This window comes from Limanda limanda, chromosome 22, assembly GCF_963576545.1.
Source record: "Limanda limanda chromosome 22, fLimLim1.1, whole genome shotgun sequence".
Lineage (NCBI taxonomy): Eukaryota > Metazoa > Chordata > Actinopteri > Pleuronectiformes > Pleuronectidae > Limanda > Limanda limanda.
In genome coordinates this window covers 7,380,587-7,405,883 of record NC_083657.1, presented here as the reverse complement: position 1 = coordinate 7,405,883, position 25,297 = coordinate 7,380,587, and the positions used below count along the sequence as shown (strand labels likewise).

The 25,297-nt window shown below is 43.5% G+C and overlaps 4 protein-coding genes across 5 annotated transcripts in view; 2 read left to right on the top strand and 2 right to left on the bottom strand.

Moving 5' to 3' along the window:
* Positions 1 to 1,242, top strand: part of si:ch73-335l21.1 (insulin receptor substrate 1-B) — a 44,088-nt gene extending 42,846 nt beyond the window's left edge. The window contains exon 4 of the mRNA XM_061095933.1: positions 590 to 1,242. Within this exon, the coding sequence (XP_060951916.1) occupies positions 590 to 597 (8 nt within the window). The 3' untranslated portion in view covers positions 598 to 1,242. The remainder of the gene's footprint in view (positions 1 to 589) is intronic.
* An 11,724-nt stretch (positions 1,243 to 12,966) lies between these two features.
* On the bottom strand, positions 12,967 to 16,042 carry LOC132996123 (uncharacterized). Its single transcript, XM_061066445.1, has 2 exons — positions 15,992 to 16,042; positions 12,967 to 15,515 (listed from the first exon to the last, which is right to left on the bottom strand). Exons 1-2 carry the CDS (start codon positions 16,023 to 16,025, stop codon positions 13,006 to 13,008), a joined length of 2,544 nt encoding a protein of 847 aa, XP_060922428.1. The 5' UTR covers positions 16,026 to 16,042; the 3' UTR covers positions 12,967 to 13,005.
* An 830-nt stretch (positions 16,043 to 16,872) lies between these two features.
* Positions 16,873 to 18,120, bottom strand: si:ch73-335l21.4 (E3 ubiquitin-protein ligase-like). The gene is made up of 2 exons (XM_061066051.1): positions 17,609 to 18,120; positions 16,873 to 17,289 (listed from the first exon to the last, which is right to left on the bottom strand). The coding sequence occupies exons 1-2, from the start codon at positions 18,063 to 18,065 to the stop codon at positions 17,231 to 17,233; spliced, it is 516 nt and encodes a 171-aa protein (XP_060922034.1). The 5' UTR covers positions 18,066 to 18,120; the 3' UTR covers positions 16,873 to 17,230.
* Positions 18,121 to 21,899: 3,779 nt separating this feature from the next.
* Positions 21,900 to 25,062, top strand: si:ch73-335l21.2 (RING finger domain-containing protein). Of its 2 annotated transcripts, none has more exons than XM_061066466.1 (2): positions 21,900 to 21,939; positions 23,959 to 25,062. In XM_061066466.1, exon 2 carries the CDS (start codon positions 24,036 to 24,038, stop codon positions 24,675 to 24,677), a length of 642 nt encoding a protein of 213 aa, XP_060922449.1. In that variant the 5' UTR covers positions 21,900 to 21,939; positions 23,959 to 24,035; the 3' UTR covers positions 24,678 to 25,062. The 2 variants fall into 2 exon arrangements, with proteins under 2 accessions (XP_060922449.1, XP_060922448.1); XM_061066465.1 differs by lacking the exon at positions 21,900 to 21,939 and adding an exon at positions 23,860 to 23,879.
* The last annotated feature ends 235 nt before the right edge of the window (positions 25,063 to 25,297 follow it).

Sequence of the window (25,297 nt, the reverse complement as noted above, 5' to 3'; positions counted from 1 at the left end):
GGCTCAACATATAAACAGGCAGATTTCTGATGTTTGACGTTGTGCGATTCTTTTACTGTATCTGCTCTGAAGCAGATTTATCAAGTTTCCGCTCCTGATAATCATATCAACTGTACAAACCAGGCCAGGGAACTGTCATTTCGGGTTTATGTTGGTGAGACGTGACATTTTCCTGACGACCTGTGCTCATATGTTCGATGTGATGTGAAGCGCTGACGACCTGACATCTTTTCTGGATCTCTTTTTTCCTTCTGCTGGCACACACACACACACACTTCCCTCTGCCTGCAGCAATAGGTGTCCTCACTTTCTCCTTTTCCTCCTGTTCTCTTCATCACTTTCATGTCTGCGTCTGTTTCACGCCTGTGTGGCCGTATTGTGTTTCCCTGTTGTTCACTGTGAGGTCACGGTGTTCCCGGGGCCGATAAGCAGACACGTATCTTACAAAAGATATTATAATTACCCCCGATAAGCAAGACGCGCTGTGTATACATGTCATAATATTCCTTCCTCATATCACGGTTATTGTTTATTCTGCATCTAACCAAACCATTTCCCCTTTCCCCCTCTGTGTTTCTCTTCCCTCCAGAGTGCTGATGTCGGTGCGTCGTCCTTGGGGGGGAAACAATCTGGTACCACTCACTTCGAAGCCACGCCCCGATCCTATCCGTGTACCCAATTGCATCAAAGGAGCAACTGGATCGGACACGCCCCCCCCGAAGAAGCACTTTGACAGAGACCGACGGAAAAGGGTCTTTTTTTTCTCTTCGCTTTCATCTGGTTGCTTACGGAAACCAGCGGAGACGTGTGCCAAATGACATTCTTGAAAAAGATTCTTGCTGCTCTCATTCGCTGAGTGAAAGCCAATCAGAGAAAGGTACAAAAAATGGAGAAAACATCCAATCGTAAAGAGTGCAAAGGTGGCTGATTATCATGTGTATGAGAAAGAAAATATATATATAGAACTATTTACAGTAACTGCTAAAGAAAAAGTGCCTCATTTTCAGACTGTAGCTGTTTTGCAGAGAACTTTCAACTTAGCCTTGACTAAGTTCAACTTTGGGTTCTTTCTTTGTGCTTAATTTGATGTAGTTTCCAAAAATATGCAGAGGAACATATTGAAAAAAAGTGAATCGCACTTAATGCCGCGTTAATGTCATATCAAATCCATGGTACGTTGTCAATATAAACACTATCCGTTAAATTTGGGGCACCGTGAATGAAGGGCTTTGGCTGAATTTATTTTTATGGATTATTGGCACTTCTTTTTAATTTGGAGCCAAGATTTTTATAAATATTCAAGTTTCCCCTATTCATGACTAAAAGGATGCTCAGAGATCTCTTACCTCAAATTCAGCCTATATGTTAAAGAAAGTAAAAGAAAACGTATCTGCTCCAAAAGCTGGGCTCTTAGTTCGGTCATGCCTCTCCCGTCACGTAATCCCGATTTTTAAGCCGATGCTAATGTAATGAATCTGCTGTGACGTGAACGCGGCATTTGCGCTCACATAAATGATACGATGGTACTAGCAAATCTACAGGACCTCCTGTCTACTGTGAGAAATATTAGCATAGCGACTGTTTGCTTACTGCTCATTGTAACGTGTGTCACTTTTATTCTGTCTGTCTCCCTTTTCTTTCACGTTTTAACTTTTCGAACCAGAGCCATACACACCGACAGTATTAAACACACAGGCTTGAAAACAAAAGGGGCACCTCCGTCAGCATTGACTCTGTCCTGCTCGCTGTCTGAAGGCCGCCAGCTCAGATTAAGATATTACCACCATGCCAGGACGTGAATTCACCAACCTGCTGACCAGCTCAGAGTGAGACCCCTGCCACAGAGCCAAGCAATCCCATTAGCGCTATGAGCTCCATACACGCGCGTCTCACTTAATCCCCTTTGTCTCAGGATGCAAAATAACATAAGGTGCGTAGAGTGAGGATAGAGACCCTATCTATAGCCATGCTAATGCTAGCTTTGTAGCGGTCAGCACACTGCTTTTAGCACCGGAAATGGGCTCAGCTGTTATTTCTACTCTGTCCGTTTATAGAAATTCCTAATTTGTTGTCCTCACTTATTTTACATATTAAGATACCAAAAGTTTATGAAGTGGGTTTTTAAACTTTTTAAATCTTTTTAATCAGGTTGATTTTAAATATTTGGTTCCTAAATCCTTTAAAGGTTCAGTGTGTACGATTTAGCTGAAAGGCATCTATTGGCAGAAATGGAATATTAATTACTAGTCTGTGATCACCAAATTTGTGTAAATTGTTTAAATACTTTATATTTACCTCTCTATGGAGGCTGCCATGTTTTTTAAAGTATCCCAGACTAGGCAAACTAAACAACTTTTAAGTTTGTATGACAACTGAGGGCTACCACAGGGTCTCTTTCATGTTTGGAAGGGGATTTTCAGCTGCAACATGCCACTTCACCACTAGAGGTCACTAAATCCTACACACTGAACCTTTAATTCAAGACTTTCGATCTCCTCCCGCCTCCTCTGTCTGTGCTTATAGGTTTTACTTTAATCTCCGCTATGCATCAGCACTTAAGTGCCTGTCTGTCCTGTTTGCCTGCCTGTCTCTCTGCCCCGCCTTAGCAGCTAGCACTAATAGGGCTGTCCTAGCAGAATATATCAAGTCTATTTTTGTGTCTATTTTTGTCTCTTTTGACTGTACAGTTCTCAAAAAAAAAGAAGAAAAAAAAATGTACTTGTTGGTGTTTGTTCAATTGTGACAGTGATCGATCAGATGACTCGACTGACAGCCATGGCCCCGGATCGGTGGAGTTTTGGACTGTTTGACATTTTGTCGGGAATCGTTGCCGGGCCACCAGTGCCAAATCGCAACAACAACAAAAGACACAAAAAAAAAAATAAGACTCAGCTGTCCTCCTCTCCGACAGCACCTCGAAAAGCAACCTTCAGCTCTCAAGTCTGGACGTATTGCTTTGTTTTAATGACGTAACCTTTTTGTGTTTCCCCCCGAATGTTTTTATTTTGCAGTGTGGGGGGCTCAGGGGGAGAGAGAACTGTGACATATCTCCCCTCGCAGTCTGCTGATGTGACTCCCGGAGATAAAGGTCACCGAGGAGACTTGCGTATGCTTTAACCTTGGATATTCTTATGACTTTTACCAGAGAGCGTCAGAAGAAGAAAAAAGAGAAATGCATGAAGAGAAAGACAAGGCCACCGTGAAAGAACCACAACAAAATGTCTTCATGTCTGAATACATCTACGTAGCTCTTTAGTTTGTACTCGTGTGTTTATCTGCCTGCTTTGGGAAGTTCATGAACTTTCTCACTCTGGTCACATAACTGTCGGCGTCCCCGGAGCACAACAATGCAGCTTAATTACACGCAGATTGGGATCTGTGGTCGGACTTGCCCCATAATAGTTGTGAGCAATGCAGAAGCGGAAAAAACAAACACATGAAACGCTAGCATACACACAAACAAACACACGTGATAAGTTTAAATGTATTTTGGAAATGTTCTCATATTGAAACTGCAGTTTCAGACACGCTTGAAGGTACTTTCAGTCCAGAGATCGCACAAGTACGTGATGCATTCAGGTGCAGACGCTGCTTTCCTGTAGTTCGGAGCCTCCTTCCAGATCTGAGCGTCCCATGAACTTCTCAATATAACTTGTTTTTACTGTTGTACCTGCACAGGCTGGAAAGTGTTGGCCTCCTTTGCAAAGGGCTCGATGGTCACAGCTACATATCATGAATAAATGGGGGGTGGGGGGGTTAACAGTGCAAGTGGCTGCATGACTTCATTCATTGCATTGTGTAGAGATATTCATAAACGGTGCGGGAAAAGTGCTGCTGTTCTAAAACGATTTTTGTATCCCTTCCCCCTGTTCCCCTGAGAGACGGTACCGAATGGGGGATATTGTGGGATTTTTTTTTTTTTTTTTTGCCATTGATGTAGAACCGTTTTACTTCTGTTGCTTGAGAGAAAAGAAAAATCTGACTAAATGAAAAAAAAAAAAAAACGAGTCAAACAACAAACAAACGTGTGGTTTCTTTTGTTCCTTGTGACCGAATGTTGAGTTTTTTTGTTTTTTTTTACACCTTTTTATTAGTTTTTTCGTTCACATACAGCAAAAATTTACACATACAGTGTATACAAAAATTCTTAGAGGTAGAAAATAGCGGTAGGATGTCCTACACGATGTATGATGATAACAACAATGTGCTTAAACTGAGCCAGAACGGCTTTTATGAACCACAATTAACCCTTGACCCTTCGCACCCACTGACAAGAAAAAAGTAAAATAATTGCATAATTAAACCATTACTTACTTTACATTACATTAAAAAAAAAATAAGAAAAATAAAATAAGGGGGGGGAGGGGGGGCATCTAGTCACTTTCTGGGTGAATAGTAGTTCTGTTTAAGTACTCTAAGAAAGGCTGCCAGGTTTTGTTAAAAGCGGTATCAGAACCTGCCAGAGAGAATCTAACCTTCTCAGGCTTGATATGTGTGAGGACCTGGCTGCTGAGTTTTGAGATGTAACAGGGAAGTGAGACAGAAACACAACGGCTGCCGATCGACGGGAGGAAGGAGAGGAAGAACAGAGGAAAGGGGGGGGGGTCTGCAATCTGTGAACATCTGCGCTTGATGCCACGTGCTCGTCCTCTTTGACTCCATCGCTCGCGGAGGCCTGGCCACCACGGCGCAGATGTCGCACTTAAATGTGGAGAAAGCAAACAGCCATGATTGTTCTCCGGGAAGCTTTTTTGAGCCACGTTAGTCACATCCACTTCTCCCATTGATCAGATCATTTGCACCCCCGGGGTTGGCAGGCTGCCCCGGGGAGTTAATCACTAGCCTTACTGGTAATTTGACCAACTCCGTGTTCGCCGGGTGACGGCGACCATCAGACCTCTTCCTCCTCCTCTGTCTGATTTGATACTGCTCTCTCGCTCGACACTCAGGTTAATTAATTAAGCTGATAAATCCATCTATGTCTCACTCCTCTCCTCTCATTGTTGTCATGTCCGGGATCTTGTATCGTCGCTGTCACACAGATGGCCCAAGTAATTCAAACCCCGGCCGGGTGTGATTACACTCGGACTGGGGCACTGCAGGAATTAATAGACATGAGAACACACACACACGGATCAGTCTTCTTGCCGCGTATAAAGAAGGTTACCGCGGACAATGAAGGGCCTGGTGGCACCTGTGTGAGAGCAGGAGAAGCCGTCACACCCTCGTCTCAAAGGTTACTGAAACTGACACTGCAGCCGCTCTCTCCTTCCTCACGCCTCATGTTCCCGCTTTGGTCACTTGCATCCTTAACAGGGAGCGAGTCCCAGGAGGGTTTCATCCCCACATCTTTTTTTTTTGCAGCAAAGAATTTCCCTTGTGGTGACCTTTTTAATCAACGGATAACATGGCTCTTGTGATGCGACCTTAGGCAATGGAAAGTGGTTGCTTTCCACTCTCAATAAAGCCATTTTCATACATGAACTCTGCAGAAAGAAAGTTCACACGGGTTAGGATCTATAGCTGTTTTTCTTCATGAGCTCATTCGGACATTTCTCATTCTTACTCTGGGACTGTCAGGTGAAACTCCACCGAAAGTCCTGAACTTCTGAAGATCAACAAAGCGGCTTTTTATTGACATGAGTCATCATATGATCTCAAATCTGACCCACATCCTTATTACTGTAAGGACGAGGGAAACGTAGGCCGCTTTATCAGTACTGCTCTTTAAATAATGAGACAATGGACACGGCTGCCGTCAGGTTGTCGTGGCGACAGTTAGCGCCAGTGCTGGGAATGGTTCTATGGGGGCAAAATCTCCCGTAAGGACACGAGAAGGAGGAGGAGGAGGAGGAGGAGGGATAGTGGACGGAAGCCAAAACAAGAGGACACTGAGTCCAATCCCGGAGGTGTGCAGGCAGGTAGACCTGTTGAGCCTGAGTGGGCGGCCTATCGTCTTCCCATTGTGCATGCATGTGTCTGAGAGAGATAGCCATCAGTGCAAAGGTGGAGACAACCCAAACACGGTTATTTTAGGTGCAGATGGCGGCAGGAATTGGACTCCCTCACCGTACTGGTTTACACACGGCAGGGCGGACACAGTGTCGAGTGAACTGATCGAACTCAACAGCCACGAGAGCCATTTAGTTGGTTTCTCTTGGAGCTTTTTATCGCATCACAATCAATTTGAACAAAGGCAGATGGAAAAACTGTGTGCTGATGACAAAGTGATTGAAAGCTCTAGAGCGGCTGCTCAAAAGCAGTTCTCCGTCTTGGGCTCAGGACCTTAAAATGTTTCAAGGGATAACAGAAAGAATGAAAGTAGTTCTCTTACAAGATGAATGTTCATTTTAACGAATGTTTCCCACATTTTTCATCCTTCAAAAGAAACAACCCGAGAAGCGAAACCCAGTTTCTGAATTGCAGCGTCTCCTGATGCCTCCCGTCTCATGATGAATTTAGTTGCAGGAGACATCCAGAGCAGAACAGTCACACTCATTATAAATGCCTTCTACTTGAGACACGCTCTCTTTCATGAGAGGGCTTTAATTTCCTAATTAAACTGTATGGAAAATGATTGGAGCAGTGAGTGAGGGGCTGAGCTTTTCATCTTTTTGGTGCAGCCATTTATGTAATTGTTAAGCACGTCCCAAAAGCAGGAACGTTTTATGAAATCAGGACAAGAAAAAAAATGAACAGACCCTCTGCTCTACAAAAAAATCTGTCTTCGCTTCCTTCAGCCAAAAGAGAACTTAAAAATACCACCTCCACTCTGTCTGTTGTGTAACCGGCATATTTTTGCGGTTTGTCAGACTGCTTGTTATAGTGACAATTATAAAAGTGATGCTTATAGATCTCTAGAAGCAGAAATGTATATTAACAGTTATAGTGAATTGAGAGAAAAGGCAGAAATCCCATCTCAGCCTTTATTTTTTTTATTTTCATTTTTTTATTTTTTTTAGATTCAACTTTATTGTCATTGTACAGTACAAGTACATAAACAACGAAATGCAGTTTAGCGTCTAACCATATTATTGTGCATATTAAAGTGAAAATGTAAATAAATAGGATCTGTACAGTAAGAAATATATATGGAATATTACAGTATTAACAGGAATTGTAAGATATAAGGACGATGAATACACTATGAGCAGGATAAAAATATAAATATATATAAATATGAATACACTAGTCAGTAGTAAAAGCAGTAACAGTAGCGCAGATGTACAAATGTTTAAATGATCAGTGGTTGGAGGAGGGTGTGTGGCAGTGTGTGGCAATAAGAAGTATATGAGACATTATTATTCCTCCTAATACTATAATTATTATAAGATCTGGATCCTGCAGGAGATGGTCTGCACAGAGAAACAGTGACAACAGGAATACTCGACAGGGTGTTGACAGTTCCGTATTCCTGGAGGACAAAGTTGCTTGTGCATCAAATGCATGATCCCATAAAAAATATATAAAAAGACAGAATCGTCACATATCTGCTGAGCCTGACAAAAAACACATCTCCAAGCTGTGTGGTGGAAAGTGGTGGTGTAACTCTGTGGTCAGATGTTTGTCCTGACAGGGCAGAGGCTTCTATTTCGATGGTGTTTACATCACAGCCGATCCTGTCCAGTCCTCCCTGTCGCACGCTGGCAACAATACAGGAAGTCTTCCCTTCTTTATGACTTCCTCCATTGCTCAGACCACAGGAAGCTCGCTGGATGTGTGACACGGAAATAGATTTTTGCTCCCACAGCAGATGTGGGAATGGTTTTACATGTCAGCACTGCTCCGTGTTCCCACATGCTCCTACCATGAGAGAGAGAGAGGGAGAGGGAGAGAGAGGGAGAGAGAGAGAGAGAGGGAGTGGGATGATGGATAGATCATTCATATTGTAGACCTTGGTTAAGTATGGATGGATAGACAGATGGACACAAAGACGGACAAATAGATGGATTGATAGAGAGAGAGAGAGGGAGAGGGATGGATAGATCATTCATACTTATATTGTAGACCTTAGTTTAGTATGGATGGATAGATAGATGTACACAAAGACGGACAGATAGATGGATTGATAGAAAGAGAGAGAGAGAGAGAGAGAGAGAGAGAGAGAGAGAGAGAGAGAGAGAGAGAGAGAGAGAGAGAGAGAGAGAAAGAGAGAGAGAGGGATGGATGGATAGATCATTCATACTTATATTGTAGACCTTAGTTTAGTATGGATGGATAGATAGATGGACACAAAGACGGACAGACAGATGGATTGATAGAGAGAGAGAGAGAGAGAGAGGGATAGATGGATAGATCATTCATACTTATATTGTAGACCTTAGTTTAGTATGGATGGATAGATAGATGTACACAAAGATGGACAGATAGATGGATTGATAGATAGAGAGAGAGAGAGAGAGAGAGAGAGAGAGAAGGAAGGATGACAGACAGACAGACAGATACCACATGTAAACGTAATACATTATGAAACGTGTATGTACAGATACGTCCAGATTGTGTGTTTAACTCATGTTCCATACACAAGCAGGAGAGAGAGAGAGAGAGAGAGAGAGAGAGAGAGAGAGAGAGAGAGAGAGAGAGGGAGAGGGAGGGAGAGAGAGAGAGAGAGAGAGAGAGAGAGAGGGAAGGATGGATGGCAGACAGACAGACAGACAGATACCACATGTAAACCATACTACATGATGAAATGTGTGTGTACAGATACTTGTGGGTCCAGATTGTGTGTTTAACTCGTGTTCCACACACAAGCAGCCCCGGTGCAGCCACATGCTGCAGGTGTTTCAGTTTAGCAGGACCTTCTGTGTGTGGACCAGGCCGACGAGCCTGTGGATTACACTCAGTGTGCTGCAAGCTGCTTCTGTTAATCCTCCCAACTTTCTCCTCCCTCCCTCCCTCCCTCCGTCCCCCCGTACGAGGGCTTTCAGGACAAAGTTAATCACTGTGTAGACTCAATAAAGTTAGTTTACACACACACAGTCATGGTCAAGGCGAGGGGGCTCCGCTGCCTGCAGGTTCCGTCCCCCCCCACCCCACCCCCCCCTCTGGAATGTGAGGTAATCTGATACACAAATGCCACAGGCGACGCCACCATTTTTCTAATGTATTTCCAGCTCTCCTTTCCTCCCTCACATAGTGTACTTAGCCAAACAAAAAGCTTTTTCTCTGTCTTCTCCCCCCTTTCCCTCACCCCCTTGTCTCCCCCTCTCTCTCTCTCTCCCTGGCCTCATGAGAGAGAGAGAGAGAGTGTTTGCCGTGATTATGGATTTAGCTTTATTACACGCTGCATACGAAATTAGCTCGGCTGGCTGGTCTGAGAAAAAGGGGAGGTTAGAACTGTACAAAAAAAAAAAGTGCCACATGGGGTGAGGAAGATAGGGAGGGAGGGAGGGGAAATGAGAGGGGGAAGAAAGAGGAGGAGGGCGTGTTTTGGGGGGGTGAGAGGCGACTGTGAGGCCTCTGTGCATTATTTTCCTTGAAAGCTCCGTGAACGCCTCAGACACATGGTACAGAATTCCCCTCACAGTGGGAAAGGAGGAGGGGGGGTGGTGAGGTGGGGGCAGCTTTTGAGAGAGAATGCAACACTGTCTGTGATCAACGCACACACACCCAAACACACACACACACACACACACACACACACACACACACACACACACATACACACACAGACAAACAACACTCGGGGGGAAGTATACACACATCAGGAAAAGAAGGCTGCATGTGTGTGTGTGTGTGTGTGTGTGTGTGTGTGTGTGTGTGTGTGTGTGTGTGTGTGTGTGTGTATGTGTGTGTGTGTGTGTGTGTGTGTGAATCAGACACACACACACACACACACATGCACACCCACAGACACACACACTGGGGGAGGAGGGTGGAACTTTTATAAGCAAGTATACACACATCAGGAAAAGAAGGCCGCATGTGTGTGTGTGTGAACCAGACACACACACACACACACACACACACACACACACATGAACATGCACATGCACACCCACAGACACACACACTTGGGGGGAGGACGGGGGAACTTCTATAAGCAAGTATACACACATCAGGAAAAGAAGGCCGCATTTGTGTTTGTGTGTGTGTGTGTGTGTGTGTGTGTGTGTGTGTGTGTGTGTGTGTGTGTGTGTGTGTGAACCAGACACACACACACACACACACACACACACACAAAGGAAAGAGGAGAACTATGAAGGTGCCGACATGCCAGCTCCAACATCATATCACCTTAATACCTCCTCAGACCTCTGGGAAAGTCCACGCTGCCGCTTTCCACGGGTATTTGCAGGGTGGTGGTGGTGGTGGTGGTGGTGAGGGGGTGTTAATACAATGTGCTTTAACTTTGACTGGCAGATCTAACCCCCCCCCACCCCCAAGCCTCCCTCTCTTACCCCTTCCACCCTCCTCCTCCTCCTCCTCCTCACTTTGGGGCCCCATGCTCTCCCCAGACCTGAAGATTGAGGACAAGCTCAGCGCTTGGTATTTAGGTGGAGCCGGCTGACTGGGAAAAGGTGAAGGGGTCAGGTCGGTGTGAATGGACCAGTTAGGGCACTGGGATCCTGGTTTACAGCGTGCACCCCCCCCCCCCCCCCAACAGAACATGTGGTTGCCTCAGACGTCAGCTTTTCTCTTAATTATATGTATTTAAGGTTTTAAAACAGCCGAATCCAAAACAATAATTCTGCAGTTTTCCTTTTCCTCTTTCAGCTTGTTTAGTAAATGCATTCTGCTTGAGAGTTAATGCAGAAGCAGCAGCACATGAGGACTTTAACATCCTTGTTAGGTCATACATGGAATAACACAATAGGTGAGCAGCGCCATCTAGTGGAAGGTCTGGGGCTGTAAAGGCACAATCAGGTCAATGAAAGTGTGTTAATCCACATTTTTCATTCACTTCAGTTTGTGTTCACCTCAAAGATAATGATAATGAACTGTATTTATATGGCATCTTTCAAAACACAGTTACAAGGGGCTTCAGGTTAAAACAGTCGAAGGCAAACAATAGAAAACGGTTAAAAAGTTAATACAATAAGAAACAATTTGAAAATCACACAGCAATAGGACACAGATAGAGGAATAAGAAATGAGAAAGTAAAAACACGATAGAATTAAACAAAAAAGATTAAAATAGACAGAAAGATCAGAACTGGGAGAAAGCACACCTATAAAAATGACATAAAGTATTTGTTTAAATGATTTGAGAGTGAAGAACAGGTTTTATCACCAGGCTTCTAATCCTCTACATAACTGAACGCTTGTTTGTACAGTTTGTTTACTCACCTCTGGAAAATGTACAATAGGTTATACACACACATTCTTATACTCGATACACTTATCTCTGTGGTTTTAGACTTGAATCCTCTAGTATTATAGAAGTGAATTAGATTTTTCATATTGATCTCTTTTACTCTGTTGAAGTTACAAAGGGCTTCAGGTTAAAGCAGTCGAAGGCAAACAATAGAAAACGGTTAAAAAATTAAACAATAAGAAACTATTTGAAAATCACACAGCAGTAGGACACAGATGGAGGAATAAGAAATGAGAAAGGAGTAAAAAAACGAAAGAATTAAACAAAAATGATTAAAATAGAAAGAAAGATCAGAACAGGGAGAAAGCGCACCTATAAAAAAAAACACATAAAGTTTTTGTTTAAATGATTTAAGAGTGAAGAACAGGTTTTATCACCAGGCTTCTAATCCTCAGCATAACTGAACGTTTGTTTACTCACCTCTGGAAAATGTGCAATAGGTTATACACACACATTCTTATACAGTACACACTTATCTCTGTGGTTTTACACTTGAATCCTCTAGTATAATAGAAGTGAATTAGATTTTTCATATTGATCTCTTTTACTCTGTTGAAATGTTCTTTCTTTTCTTACTTTACATTGCTGAGCTGACCAGCGTCGACCCTGTGTTAAGTTACACATGACAAATAAAACTTGAAACTTGAAACTAAATGTCTAAGTGGTTGGGCAGAGTTAGAACAAACTCCTCTCAGAAAGTGGAAGATCATGATCCCCCCCCCCACCCCCCCCATCTCTCAGCATGTTAAACGACTTGTCGAGACCAGCATGCAGCTGAAAACCCAGATGGAAACTCTGTGTCAGCACAGTGAAGTGGCCGCTGCCTGGGAATGAGGTCACAAGGAACGGGAAAATACAATCAATTTATAAAAAGCCCAGAGTGTGACCTCGCTTCAGCTCCCTCTTCATACTTGACTTCACATTATGCAAATCATTTGCAGAATGAGGCAGAACTTCAAGGCTCAGAAAACCCCATTTCCCCCCCACCCACCCGTGTCGTCACATTATTCCCAGCATCCTCTTGTCATCTGGTTTTCTTTCTTCATGAGTGGGTTTGACCTTCAATGAATGAACAGAGGGTCGGGTGAATATCAGGGAAGTGTCTAAAAAGCAGTTTAACTTATTTTCACATTTACTAGATTCTCTGGTGATCGATTGAACGACAGATCAGCAGCTAAAAAAACATTTATTTCATTTAATAACCTCACATTCAAAATCCTGCCTTGTTAGAAAATGCCCCAGTACTCAGATTAAAGTTTATCTAGCAAATATGTATTTATGTATTCTCTAGACTGCCCACTTGTCAAACTACAAAAAGAGCAAACTGGAAATTAAATACATATGAAGCAATTGAATGCGTCTGTTTTTAATTATTTATATTTGCTGCATCAATGATATGAAATCAAAATCATCGTATCAAATACTAGATTTAGGTGTAGAGACATTTGTTTTTTAATCTTTTTTTCTGCTTTTGTATGTATTTTATTTTATGTAGTTGTTTTGTATTTTATCTGGAAAGGGGCCTGAAGAATTCCGTATCATATATTATATTAAATATCCTGAAAATTACTTATTTCATCATTTTGCATTATCCTCAAGAGTTATTGTGAAGCCAAAAACAAAATCTTAATGACATTTCCAGCTTTATTTCAACTGTCGATCACATTTCAACACTTTTCCATCATTTCTCAGGTCGGGTTCAGTTTCACGGACTTGAAGGAGATGTTTCCTGCCGCTGTTCGGAGATAATCGAACTCTAACGAATCCTCAGTGAGGCTCTGACTCTGTGGGCGGTCAGCTGACAAAACATCAGACACGTTAAAGGCCCCGCTTCCACTTCCTTCGTTATCCAGGAAAGCATCTACTGTTTTCATTCCACCTTCAAAGGCTCTGCTTTGAAACCCCGGCGTCTTTTCCTCAATTCTGCTGTAATCTCCCACCTGATCTTTGGCACCTCTGCTCGTGTTCTTCCCGCTCTGCACTCTGTCGTCAGAGGTCCAGGAACTCGGGCCTTCCTCCTGCCTGGTCTCAGCCGGGGCTCTTGGAAAATAATCCTTCTTATCAGCTGGTGTCATCGGCGTCTGCGTTGTAGCTCTGACACGTCCGAATGAGAGGAATCCAAGGATATCAGCGAAGGTGAGAGCTTTGACCTTGGGCCGCCCGACCATGGCTACGTCCACCGTATCGTTGGCGGGAAAAGAAGATCCGCTGAGCTTTTGGCTCTCGTCGGGTTTTGCTCGCACACGTTTCCCGATCACCATTCTGCTCGGGGTTCTGAAGAACTGCCTCGCCTTCGTCACAACAGGTTTGGTTTTGTCATGCGTTCCTGGCTCTGTTGTTGGGCTGGATTCAAGGTGGAGGCCTGCAGCTGATGGGAGATAAGAGGAGGAATCAATGCTTGTTGGTGGTGCCGCAGTTGTGGAATTCCAGTGTGCTTTTCCAGATCTGTCTTGAAGGGGCTGTAACCCCATAAAAGTGTAGATGCTGTGTTTCTTCTTGTATTTATCTGGTGTAAATCTGCTGTGCTCGTATTTTCGTTGGCTTTGTGTTGATAGACTGTTGCTCTCTGCCTCCAAATCACCTGTATCATTCTTCCATGTGTTGATTCTTTTGGGTGGCCAGGTCTGCGAGCTCACAATTTCTACACCTCGCCAGCGCCTGGTGGGCCTGCCTGGTTCTCTAACTGCAGGTTTGGCTCTCTCAAGTGGTCGAGCAATAAAACCAGAAATTACTTTGCCTGTGACCTCTGTGGGATCTGAGTTCATGTCCGGACTGGCGTCACTTTGAGGCAGCAGCTGTTGGACGTCCTTCAGACCTGATGTGAACGGGCTTGGAGGAGAAACAGTTGATGCTTGGATTCGACCTAAAGACAAAGAGGGATATTTATTATACACCTCTCTTTTGTTGAAGCTGTATCGCCCAGGGTGGGACCTCAGATTCTTAAACCCTCTCATGCCATAGAGGCTTTTTGTGGATCCATCTTGTTCGTAAACATGTGCAGACCCACTTGCAGTTGACACCGAGCTCCCTGCAGGATCGTTCTCTCCACTTGTGGCGTAGAAATCCTGGGAAACAGCAAGAGGAGCAGGGACAAACTTCTCCAGAGTTCTGTCTTTGCCTGAGGTGGGATGCAGAGAGGGTTGAGCAGGAGGATACGTGATGGAGAGGGGTTGATATTTCCTAACACTGTGCGTCTGAGCCCTGTCCTGAGCCATGTTCTTGTCAAGATGCAGCAGATTGGCATAATCTCCCTCTATCAGATGGTTTCTGCGTAATTTTACAAAATTCGAAGGAAATCTGCCGTGAACTTGAGCGTCGGAGTTTCTCTGCTGCTGTGGCATTGTTGCCATGGCTTGTTGCTCATCACCTGTCACCATAGAGGAGGCCGGGGAGTCCTGGAAGAGATACGACTGCACCACCTTGGGTCTTGACGCATCGTCGCTGGTCATCGAGTTCAGCCGCAGGGAGAAATCTGTGATGGACGGCCTCTGGGCCACTTTGTCTGACCTGGGGTTACTTCTAAAAGCAGATGTGTCCCAGGTGTTGCTGGCTGACGGTGCACGAGAGGCTGTTTGACTTGCAGAGCCGAACATTTGATTTGATTGAATCCCATTGGACATGCTCTTCACTCCGACCGCAGACAACTCATTCACACTATATTTACTGGGCAGTGACACCCAAGATACCTTATCGTTTCCGAGAAGCTTTACTTCATTGTAAGACTTCGGAGCATCTTTTGAATGCCAAATTAGATTTTGAGATGATACAATCGATGGGTGTGAGTTGTACAAATTTCCACTTTGCGTTTCTTTCTGAGGGAGTGGCTGGTAATGTAATCTGGATTGTGGCCCCTCTGCGCTCTGTCCTCTCTGCTCAGGGTGACTGATGAAACTCTCGGGCCTCACTCCACCCCTTGGCGCTCTGATTATTCCTCCTCGGCTCTGTCGTCTCTGGTCCGGGCTGTTTGGATTGTAACTAAAGAAGTCTCCTGTATACCATGGAGGGTTTGATTGATGGTTGGCGATTAATGGAGCTTCTCCAGATTTCCTGCCCATCTCAGTTCCACTACTCGCTCCAGGTTCAGGTGACAGCCGACCAGTGGAGCGGGGACGGTGGTGGTCGTTTGAGGGAAACAGTGAGCTCAGGAGGTTTTGCCTCACTCCACTATTTGCTTGGGATGATGTGGGACTGGCTGAGGCTGAAAAAGCACAGGGGAAATATGATATCATCTCTCATTCTTTATATTTATGGCATCAGTTATAAACTATAAAAGACAAATCAGGTTCAAAGTGTGAGTCTTTGCAGTTGCTTCACATTATCACAAATGATGTTATATTTATATTTAAATTCAACATTTTACATTTAGGATTAAATTCAATATTTATATATTTCACTTTGACATTATCTTATATATTTTCTTTTACAAAACAAACTTCACAAATATATATTTACAAATATTGCAAATAAATGTTACTAAAATGGAGCTAATTATTGTGAACAGTTGCTTTTGCTAGCCACATACAAGTATGTATATATTTATATATACAGGAAACTCCTTATCTCTGCATTTTTTGTGTCACATCCTGGAAAGCATAAGTACACCCGGTTAAAGGCCTGTGAAACTGCTGACTCGGTGGTTTTGGCCTTGGCAGATACCGGCCTGTTGACTCTCACCTCTTGCAGCATCCGAACACATGATAAACAACATGACGGCTGCATAGAGCGACAGAGAAGAAGACACATGTCTGCGGAGAGAAAGAAGACAGAGAGGAGCATCGCTGTAATCCATGCGAATCCCACAGTTTCCACTTTTATGATTACAGGTGTAAAATGTGATGTTTACCTTGAGCGAGGGGCAAGATTTCCAGACATGGTTGACCCTTCCTCCAGGGTTTTATATGACCCTCAAAAGATGGTAATATTAGCCGCAGAAGTATTGTGGATCCATGTATTTTACTCGTCAAACAAAGGAGGTGTTGAGGAGCTCTGCTGGTCTGCTGCCCTGCTGCTGGTTGAGTCTGATTGGAGGCACCTGGTCTCTGGTAACCCACTTCCTGGAGCTGTCTGTGAAGGTTAGTTTTCCTGTTTCAGCCCCTTTAATGTAGAAATATTCATCCATCTATGCTGCTTCTTTTTAACCCTTAGTAGTAATTTTGCCTTTATATATCATATTACAAAAAGACCAAACTAGCTTTTGTTTGGTATTCTGTACATTGCCTATATGACCAGTCAATTCATTTATCATTTTGACAGTCTATCAACATATTGGACCCAAACATGCACATCATGTGATCTGATCAGCCAGAAGACTTCATAGTCTCTTTAAATCTTTGAGGTACTTTCCTCTGCTTGTATTTCAAGTTTTGTTTAAATAGGAGGATCGTTGCGAAATCTAACTTGAATTTCTCTAGAATCTAATTTTAATTCGAAGCGAGCATTATGCAATCTTCTTTTCATCATACATTTGCACCCACAGAATAATTCTAGTCTGGACTTGAGTGATTTAGACGCTGACTCACCCAACACTCGGCAGGAAAGCAAAGAAAACTTCAAAATTTAAACAAGAGCTCATTTATTTTCCTTAAATATACAGATATATAAATATATATATATAAAGAATATGAAATAAATACATTTATGAAAACAATAAATATCACATACATTTGTGGGCCACTTTGGCCAATCACAGTTTTCCATTTTCATTATCCATTTATTTGAGTGCAACATCGACAAAGTTGTCATCAATTCATCAGGCAGCAGAACGCTGAAATCCTCTTGTCCATGTGTCTTGACAGCCATCATGATCTTCATCTTCATCATCATCATCAGTCCATGTTGGCAGGGAGAACAGTTCAAAGCAAATACAGTAGGAGATCACATTGTATCCAGGGGTGTGTGAGGCTGTGGCCTGTTTCAGAACATGTGGCAGGACATCATGGCCAGATTCCTCAGGTCATCGCTGGTCATAGAGTCTGGAAGAAGGGTGGACACGTGTAAGACACAGATTTAGTCATTTTATATATATAGAAAAACATGTCAAAGCCTGTAAGTAACACAGAAACCTTTACTTGTTTTCTTTAAAGTTACCAAACCCTGTTCAGAAAGTGACCCTAGTATTAACTTTTAAACTGGCCCCCTCTGTGTAAATTCTGGGCCCCTTTATGCCCCCTGATTTATAAATATAGATCCGCCACTGCTCATTCAGAACTCAACATCCCTTCCTGATGTCAATAATATTAATAATATCTTGTAAAACTATTTGAACCATGAACTAAAGCAGTGTCTACTCACTTTGTCCGCCGCCCTGCTGTGAGCCATTCCCGATGATCACCTTCCAAACTTTCTTCAAGGACCGCCGGACCTTCCCTCCTCTGGAGCCCGAGGAAGAGTCGCTCTCCTCGGCTTGAGCCTCCCGGAGAGTCGCCCCCTCGTCTTCCTCCTGCTCCGCAACCTCCTCCGGGTCCTCCTCTTCCTCTTCCTCGAGCACCTCCGCCTGCATCAGCCGGGCCAGGACCACCTCATCCACCCGGAGCTCGGACCTGATCCTTCCCTCGCAGGGGATGGAGGTGGTGTGCCGGCACAGCGGGCAGAGGATGGAGGTGTCCGCCCCCGGGCTTCCCTCTCCGGGCCGGGACAGGGCCAGGAGGCAGCTCTCGCAGAAGGTGTGATGGCACCGGAGCTCCCGGGGACACCGGTTACCGGCGTTGTAGGTCCGGTAACAGATCCCGCATTCGATGTGTGAGTACATGCTGCTGAGCTGCTGGTGGTGGTGTCTGGTTCAGTGGGTTGAATGAATGAATGAGTCAGTCAGGGAGTGGGACATATTTATACCTCAGAGGACGCGTGTGGGAGGGAGTGGGTTTGAATGTGGGCCAGAAAGTCTGGGTGAGTCACCAGGCTACACACACACAGGGTTGCCATACACACACACACAGACACACACACACATACACACACACACACAAACACACAAACAAACTGTACTGCCCTGTTCAGCTCGTTTACTTTTACTATTTTTTTTCACTTTTACGCCACTGACACAAAGAAGTCCCCTATTCGTAAATCATTGTTTTCTTTCAGGGACAGTAATACATTCTCTCAGTGTGTAGATTATTGATGAAATTATAGTGAAAATATCTTATTTCCATTTCACCTGGGACTGGGTCCTGAAATTCATTGTGGACCTCCTGACGAAATTATACCTTATACCTTAACCATGACCAATTCATGCCTATAACCTTCTAACCTTAACCTTAACCATTAACCCTCAATCTAATTCTGACCCTAACCCTAAACCTTATTCTGACTCTGACATAAAACCTATTCTAACCTTAACATAAATCTAATTCTATCTCTAACATAAATCTAATTCTATCTCTAACCTATTCTAGCCTGATTCCTAAACTGAAGTCTTAACCCTCAAACGACACTTTGCGTTTTAGAACCAACCAAAATGTCTTCACGATTGTTATGAATTGCAGTTGGCCATCACAACCAGAGAAAGAAAACCACACACACACACACACACACACACACACACACACACACACACACACACACAGGGACACACACACCCACAGATACAAAACTTATACCTTAACCATGACAAATTCATGCCTATAACCTTCTAACCTTAACCTTAACCACTAACCCTGAATCTAATTCTGACCCTAACCCCAAACCTTATTCTGACTCTGACATATACCTATTCTAACCTTAACATAAATCTAATTATATCTCTATTTCTAAACCTAACCTAAGCCTAATTCTAGCCTGATTCCTAAACTGAGGTCTTAACCCTCAAAAGACACTTTGTGTTTTAGAACCAACCAAAATGTCTTCAGAACGATTGTTATGAATTACAGTTGGCCATCACAACTACAGAAAGAAAAGTACACGCACACACACAGACACACACACCCACAGATACAAACAAAGCCCACATCCACATGTGTATCTCCACAGTGGGACATTAAACACAACAGGTTGTTTGAATTTCTGAATCATTCGTTCACCCACACACGATCCAATATCCAGCCTGATAATGATAACTCATGAGCAGGTAGAAGAAGAAGTAGGACATTTAACAAAGTCTATTGAGGAAGTTATTGTTAAAAGAAGTTCAGTTAAAGTGTTAAAGAGATTCCCTCATTGCATTGCACTTTGTGACCGAGGTCTCAGACGTCACAGCCTCCCTGTCATGTGAGGGTGTGTCATGTATGACATCATGTCGGCTCCTCCCTCTCCATAGCAATCCCCAAACAAACTCTTCCTGCAGCTGCCAGTTGCTCCAACCTGAACTCCTTTCATGGGGATTTCCGCTCAAATCTTGGCTCCCTCTCTCCTCTTTGTGTGTCTGTGTGTGCATGTCTATGTGTGCGTGTGCGCGTGTTTGTTTTCTTTTGTTAATAGGTTTTAGGCCTTCCCGGCTTTTGTTTGATTCTTTTGCTTACTGTAAGTGTGTTAGGTTATGCAAAAATGGCTTTTTCTACCACAATCGAGGTTAATGATTTGTTTTCCCCAAAAGTGAGGAGAACATTACGGGAAAGAAGATATCAACAGTTCCAGTAACATCTCCGATAAATGGATTTAGCCTCTAACTGTGTCTGGTTTGTGTGGTTTGTTTGAGGATGAATGTTGTGTTGTTGTTCTTTTAGTTTCTGCAGGATGTTTGTTTTCTTCGTGACGAAGTGAAACCCTGTTTCAGTTTGGAGCGATGTTGAATTTCCAACATGTCTCAACATGTCAATATGGGAAAATCAAAGATATAAATAGAATGACATAGAGATGATTGAATTCCATGTAGCTGCTTCAGTTGTTCCTGCCGGCTCACTGTCACACTGCCATGGTTTCTACTGGAACTAGTAAATAGAACAGAGTTGGGTTTTAATATTATTATTTACACCTTCTTTTCCTAGCAGTGTCCTGTGAAAACCATGTATTCAGATAGTCATGTATCCACAAACTGTACAGTACTACTTTGTGCAAGTTATATAACGTTTCGTGTCCAAAACAGAATGACACATCTGGAGAAAAGATGTTTTCAGCTCAGACGGATGGAAAATGGAATCCTCACTTATTCACAGGAAATAACAACTTGAAAGATTCCATGGGAAATGACAATATAACAAACATAATCTTTTGTCGTGACGATTATGAACTCTAAATCCATTATGTCTGTTGTTAATTCAGACTCCTGACTGTATAGACGTGACAGAGGAGAAGTTAGACGATCATGTGAGGATCAGTTCTGGGTCGTGTCGTGAGAACAAACAGCTGTTTTGCTTTTTATATATACGCGGGTGTGTCCTGGTGTGACTTATGACATCTTAAATGTTGCTGCCTCAATGAATTGCTAGGAATGTTCCCAACGCAACCTTGGTCTCTCGAGGAGGAATCCTACTGACGTAGATGAGCCCCTATCTTTTCTTCAAAACAAAAAATCTGCAATTCCCTGACATTCTTTCCAGCGCCTTCATCTGGTCAAAATTTCCAACACTCTGTAGCCAAATTAATGTTATTGTTATAAGACTGTACTCTTGTCTTTTTGTAGATAAAAACATGAGATGTAAATCTTTCACGTGGTGAGTGTAAAACCTTCTCATTCCATACAGGACCATATCATTCTAATTCTTTTCATAAACTTGTTGTGAAAGCTAAAGAATCTGTCACACAACATGAGACTTAATGTAGCCACAGGGGAACTCAAAGTAATCTCATGACAGCTTTCAAGTATCCCAATAAATCGATTCGAAACTCGAAGTGAGAGTAAAATAAACACCCCTGGGTTTTATTGCTTTCGGTCTGACAGCGAGCAAACAAACAATTACAGCGAAAATAGAAGCTCAGGCGTTCGACAAGCCTGAACAGGCCGAGCTGGGGACAAGTAAATCATTCAGAGTGCCCCACACATGCACGTATTCAGGCTGCGACCCATGTGACTTAATTTAATCTGTCAATAATTCATCTATTTACACTTGAGAGGAACATTCACTCTGTTCTGAACACCCCCCCCGGCCACGGACACACTGTGCTGCCCTGTTATGACCCCGCAGCTTATTTACCTTTACCAGCTCTTCCCGACATGCACTAGAATTTAAAAAATGCGACCACTTTAGTTTGTTAAATTACCATTTTCCACATCATTAGCTTGACTTGAAACATAGAACAATATTGATAATTGCAACCTAATCCGGGTTTTGCTCTTTCAAAGACTCGACATGCTGACAGCGAGGAAGCATAACAACGTGTGGCGCACGTAGAGTCAGAGTTGCCGTAGCAGTCTGTCATTTTCTGTCTTGTGTGTCCAGGTTACGCTCAGATCACCGAGGGGTTTAATTATCGCTCAGCTAACCGCAGAGAGAGGCCTCTCGTGGGAGGCCAGACAGAGAGGCAGGGATGAGTAGAATCAGGTGAGACGGAGTGAGAACAGGAGGATACAAGCCAGCCAGGTTTAGGCACGTAGCTGCGGAGCGTTAGGGAAGAAATTCGAGCGGCCAATTTGCTCACAAGCCGGAAAGGGAGGACGACTCTCTGCCAGGCTGAGATCTGCACCAACATGTGAAGTGTGAGAGGAAGTTGGCATCAAAGTGCTCTGATCAAAGGAGTGTGTGAGTGGGAGGGTAAGTGCCTCTCTTATCTGCTTCTCGGTGTGTAATAATGGAGCGCTGCCATAACCTGTCTGTACACTGTGACTGAAACTGGAGGTCAACACAAAGACAAGACACAAGAGGGCTCAGTGATTCACACAAAGCAAACATCCAGAGGAGGTCTAATTTCAAAGCTTCTGTCTAATTAGATATTTAATGTTTTTCTTTTGGTAAAACCAAATCGTTATTGTTGCTGTATCTTACCACCTTTTTTAACTGTTGTTTTTACTTCTGAAAGAAAAGGTTTCAGGCAAACGTGTTGCCATGGACGAATCCAAAGCAACAATCCTGATGAGGCAGCATGGGTGTCCCTATGGTCCCCTGTGAGCAACAGACACAAAATCCAATGATATTTTTAGTCATATTTAACAAACTATCAAATATGGCTTCTGTGCCAAGTGAAAATATGAATCGGTATCTTATCAGACTGCATAACTCACAGAAACTGTTATTTCGTGAAATACATTTGTTTGTTTTCCTGCTAGAAGTTGGACGATAAAATCAACCACTGTCCCCTTTGTCCCTTCATCTGTTCCTAGGAGATAAGAAACGTTAAGTGGTCTCCTTCGCTTAAGCTCAACATTTCATCGAGCCAACTATCTTTAACTAACTTTATGTAACTCACTATTTCCTCATTTGTTCCCAACAGCAAGGAGTCATAACTCCTCTGGCCACCAGGGGGCTGTGTCATCGAACACAAACACGCATCTCTTTGGGACATTTGTTGAAATGAGTGACACTTTTTTCTTGGGAAGGACAAGTCTCAAAGCTTGATACGACTCTCATGTCTCTCTATCCAATAAAAAACCTAGCTCAGCCACTTAGCTTAGCTTAGCACGAAGGCTATAAAACAGCGAGCTAATAAAATCCACCTCCAGAAAACTGTGACCTATTTTCCACTTTTGATTTCTCATGTTTTGTTGCATATTGTCCTCCCATGAAAAACAAGTGCATCACTTGTTTTCACCAATTGCCCCAAAGCAAAATTTGTTTTTGTTTGGTGGCTTTCTGGAATTCTGCCTCTTTTCTGCCAGGAACCCTGGATGAAATAATGAATCACATGAAGGGGAGGGAGTCTGGGTCGATAGTTGGGTCAATGACATTATGGGAAAACCTTTTTAGTTTCCTATTTCCCAGCAGCAGACAATGTTGTTTTTTGATGAACCACATAAACCCTACTTCCTCCTTGTTAACAGATGAGACGTAAGCCAAACTAAAAGGTCAAAGTACACGTCCATTTGTTTTTTCTTCAAGTCGGTTTCTGTTATTCTAAGGTAGTTCTTATTAAACCGATGTATGTCCAAATACAGGGTTTGTTTTTATTAGATATTTAATGAAATAAAAACAGTGTGAAACATCATGATTGACAGCTGAAACAGGCTTATATTTGAAACTGTTTTGTCAGTCTGTTACTACAGTTATTGGATCAAAAAGGTGTTTTTGTTTGTTGTATTTGACAAGATGTTAGATGTAAAGAGAGACACAAGACTTTAAATCTGGATATTTCAATAAATGTGGAACTGATCCTTTAACTAAACATTCATTTGACCCTCACTCTCACGTTTTGGCTGCTTGGTGCAGCCGTTAAATCATCCAGTGCGTCTGGGGCCTGTCAGAGTTGTGTCATCTCCTCGGTGAGTCACCGGTGTAAAACAAATCTCAACGCTCAGAAACACATGTTGAAAGTATGAGCACGGTGACGTATTACTTCCCTCCACAGCTCCCCTCTGCTGCTATGATTGTTTTTCTTTTTCCCAACTTCCTGGACTCGCTTTGATTGTGTCGTGAGGGGGGGTGGGTTGATGGTTGGAGCGGTTAACTGGATGAATGCTATGACTCACACGCTGAGGAATCTGTTCATAAAACGTAGAAGGAACACATAAGCATCCCTGGGGGAGCAGATGCTGGTGTTGGTAAATGCCACGTGAGCTTCTGGAGGTTTCTCACTCTCACAGACTCAAAGTTGATCTTGAAGTTGTTTTCTCTTTGCAGATTTTCCCCTCACCCATTAAATATTCATCTACAACTTTCATCTTGCCAAGCTGACTCCACTCGCCCTCCCTCCCACCATGGCAGGGGATGTTGTCCCAGGATCCCAGCAGGCCGGCCCAGCTGCTGCATCTGCATCCACCCCTGGGGAGCCCATGGATGTGGAGTGTCCCATCTGCTACCAGGAGTACAACCAGTACAACAAATGTCCCCGCATGCTGGAGTGCCACCACGTGTTTTGCACCGAGTGCCTCCAGAGGATCCAGCTCAGCCGCTTCGACCCACCGGACCCCCGCATCCCACCGTCCGTCCCCTGCCCCCTGTGCCGCCACCTCACCCCTCTAGAATCCGGGGATCCCTTCTCCTTGCCCTCCAACTCTCACATCCTGGCCAGGCTGCCCCCCTTGGCCTTCCGCCTGCCCGCGACCATGGCGACCCACCTGGCCACGGTCACCCAGAGAGTGGTGGTCTCCCTGGAGGGCGAGAACAGGGACACCCGCTTCATCATCCTGCCCACTGTGAGCCTGCGGGTGCAGCAGATGCACCCGAACGGGCCGTACGGCGCCACACCCGGCCTTGTGGGCGAGGACGAGGTCATAGAGCGGAGCAAGAAGACCCTGTTCTGTGTGCAGCTGCTGGCGGTCATCTTCTGGGTGCTGTTTGTCATCATCTGCGTGGTCGGGGTGGTGTTTGGGCCAAATTTCATAAACAGGCAACTTTAATATGAAATACAAGTTATCTCCTTTTTTGTAGCAGACGTGGTTCTTGATATAAAGTTGGGATTAACTCGACTGGAAGACATAGGTTCAAGTTTGAAATGGGAAGTTATTGTTCAGTTATATTTGACTCCTTATGCATTTATGAGGGAAAATCACCATTTTTACTTGTCCCTAATCTCTGCCCCAAATATAAGTTGCTCTTTGGTGAAAAATAGACTGATGAAGAGTGTCCTCTAGTGGTTTATATGGAAATAGATAAACTAAGCTCACACGAATAATAATCAATGATTTTTAATATTTTGTCAAATGTTCTTCTCTCTGATGTTTATTATTTATTGTTAATCTCATTGTTGTTTGCAGTTTTTCCCTGTTTGATGATGTCATTAGAGTCCACAGCTGATGATTGTACCATCATTTAATGAAATAAAAACGGCTTACGTAGCACATCAAGTGTGTTTACTTAGATAATTACAGATTACAGAAAACTAGGGCAGGTAATAATAATGGAGTGTGTGTGTTTGTTTGTGTGTGTGTGGAAGAAAGACAGTGTGGGAATTTGTCTAACAGACTAAATTATCTATTTTTCTCCTGTGCAGTGCGGCAACACAGCTAAAATATATAAA

Bases quoted from the DNA above. Each gene is read 5' to 3' on its own strand.
- si:ch73-335l21.4 (XM_061066051.1), bottom strand. From the start codon at position 18,065: ATGTACTCACACATCGAATGCGGGATCTGTTACCGGACCTACAACGCC. The intron at 17,290-17,608 runs GTGAGTAGACAC...CCCTTCTTCCAG, and splicing joins ACAGCAGGGCGGCGGACAAA to ACTCTATGACCAGCGATGAC.
- si:ch73-335l21.2 (XM_061066466.1), top strand. From the start codon at position 24,036: ATGGCAGGGGATGTTGTCCCAGGATCCCAGCAGGCCGGCCCAGCTGCT.
- LOC132996123 (XM_061066445.1), bottom strand. From the start codon at position 16,025: ATGTTGTTTATCATGTGTTCGGATGCTGCAAGAG. The intron at 15,516-15,991 runs GTGAGAGTCAAC...GTGCTTTTTCAG, and splicing joins GTGTTCGGATGCTGCAAGAG to CCTCAGCCAGTCCCACATCA.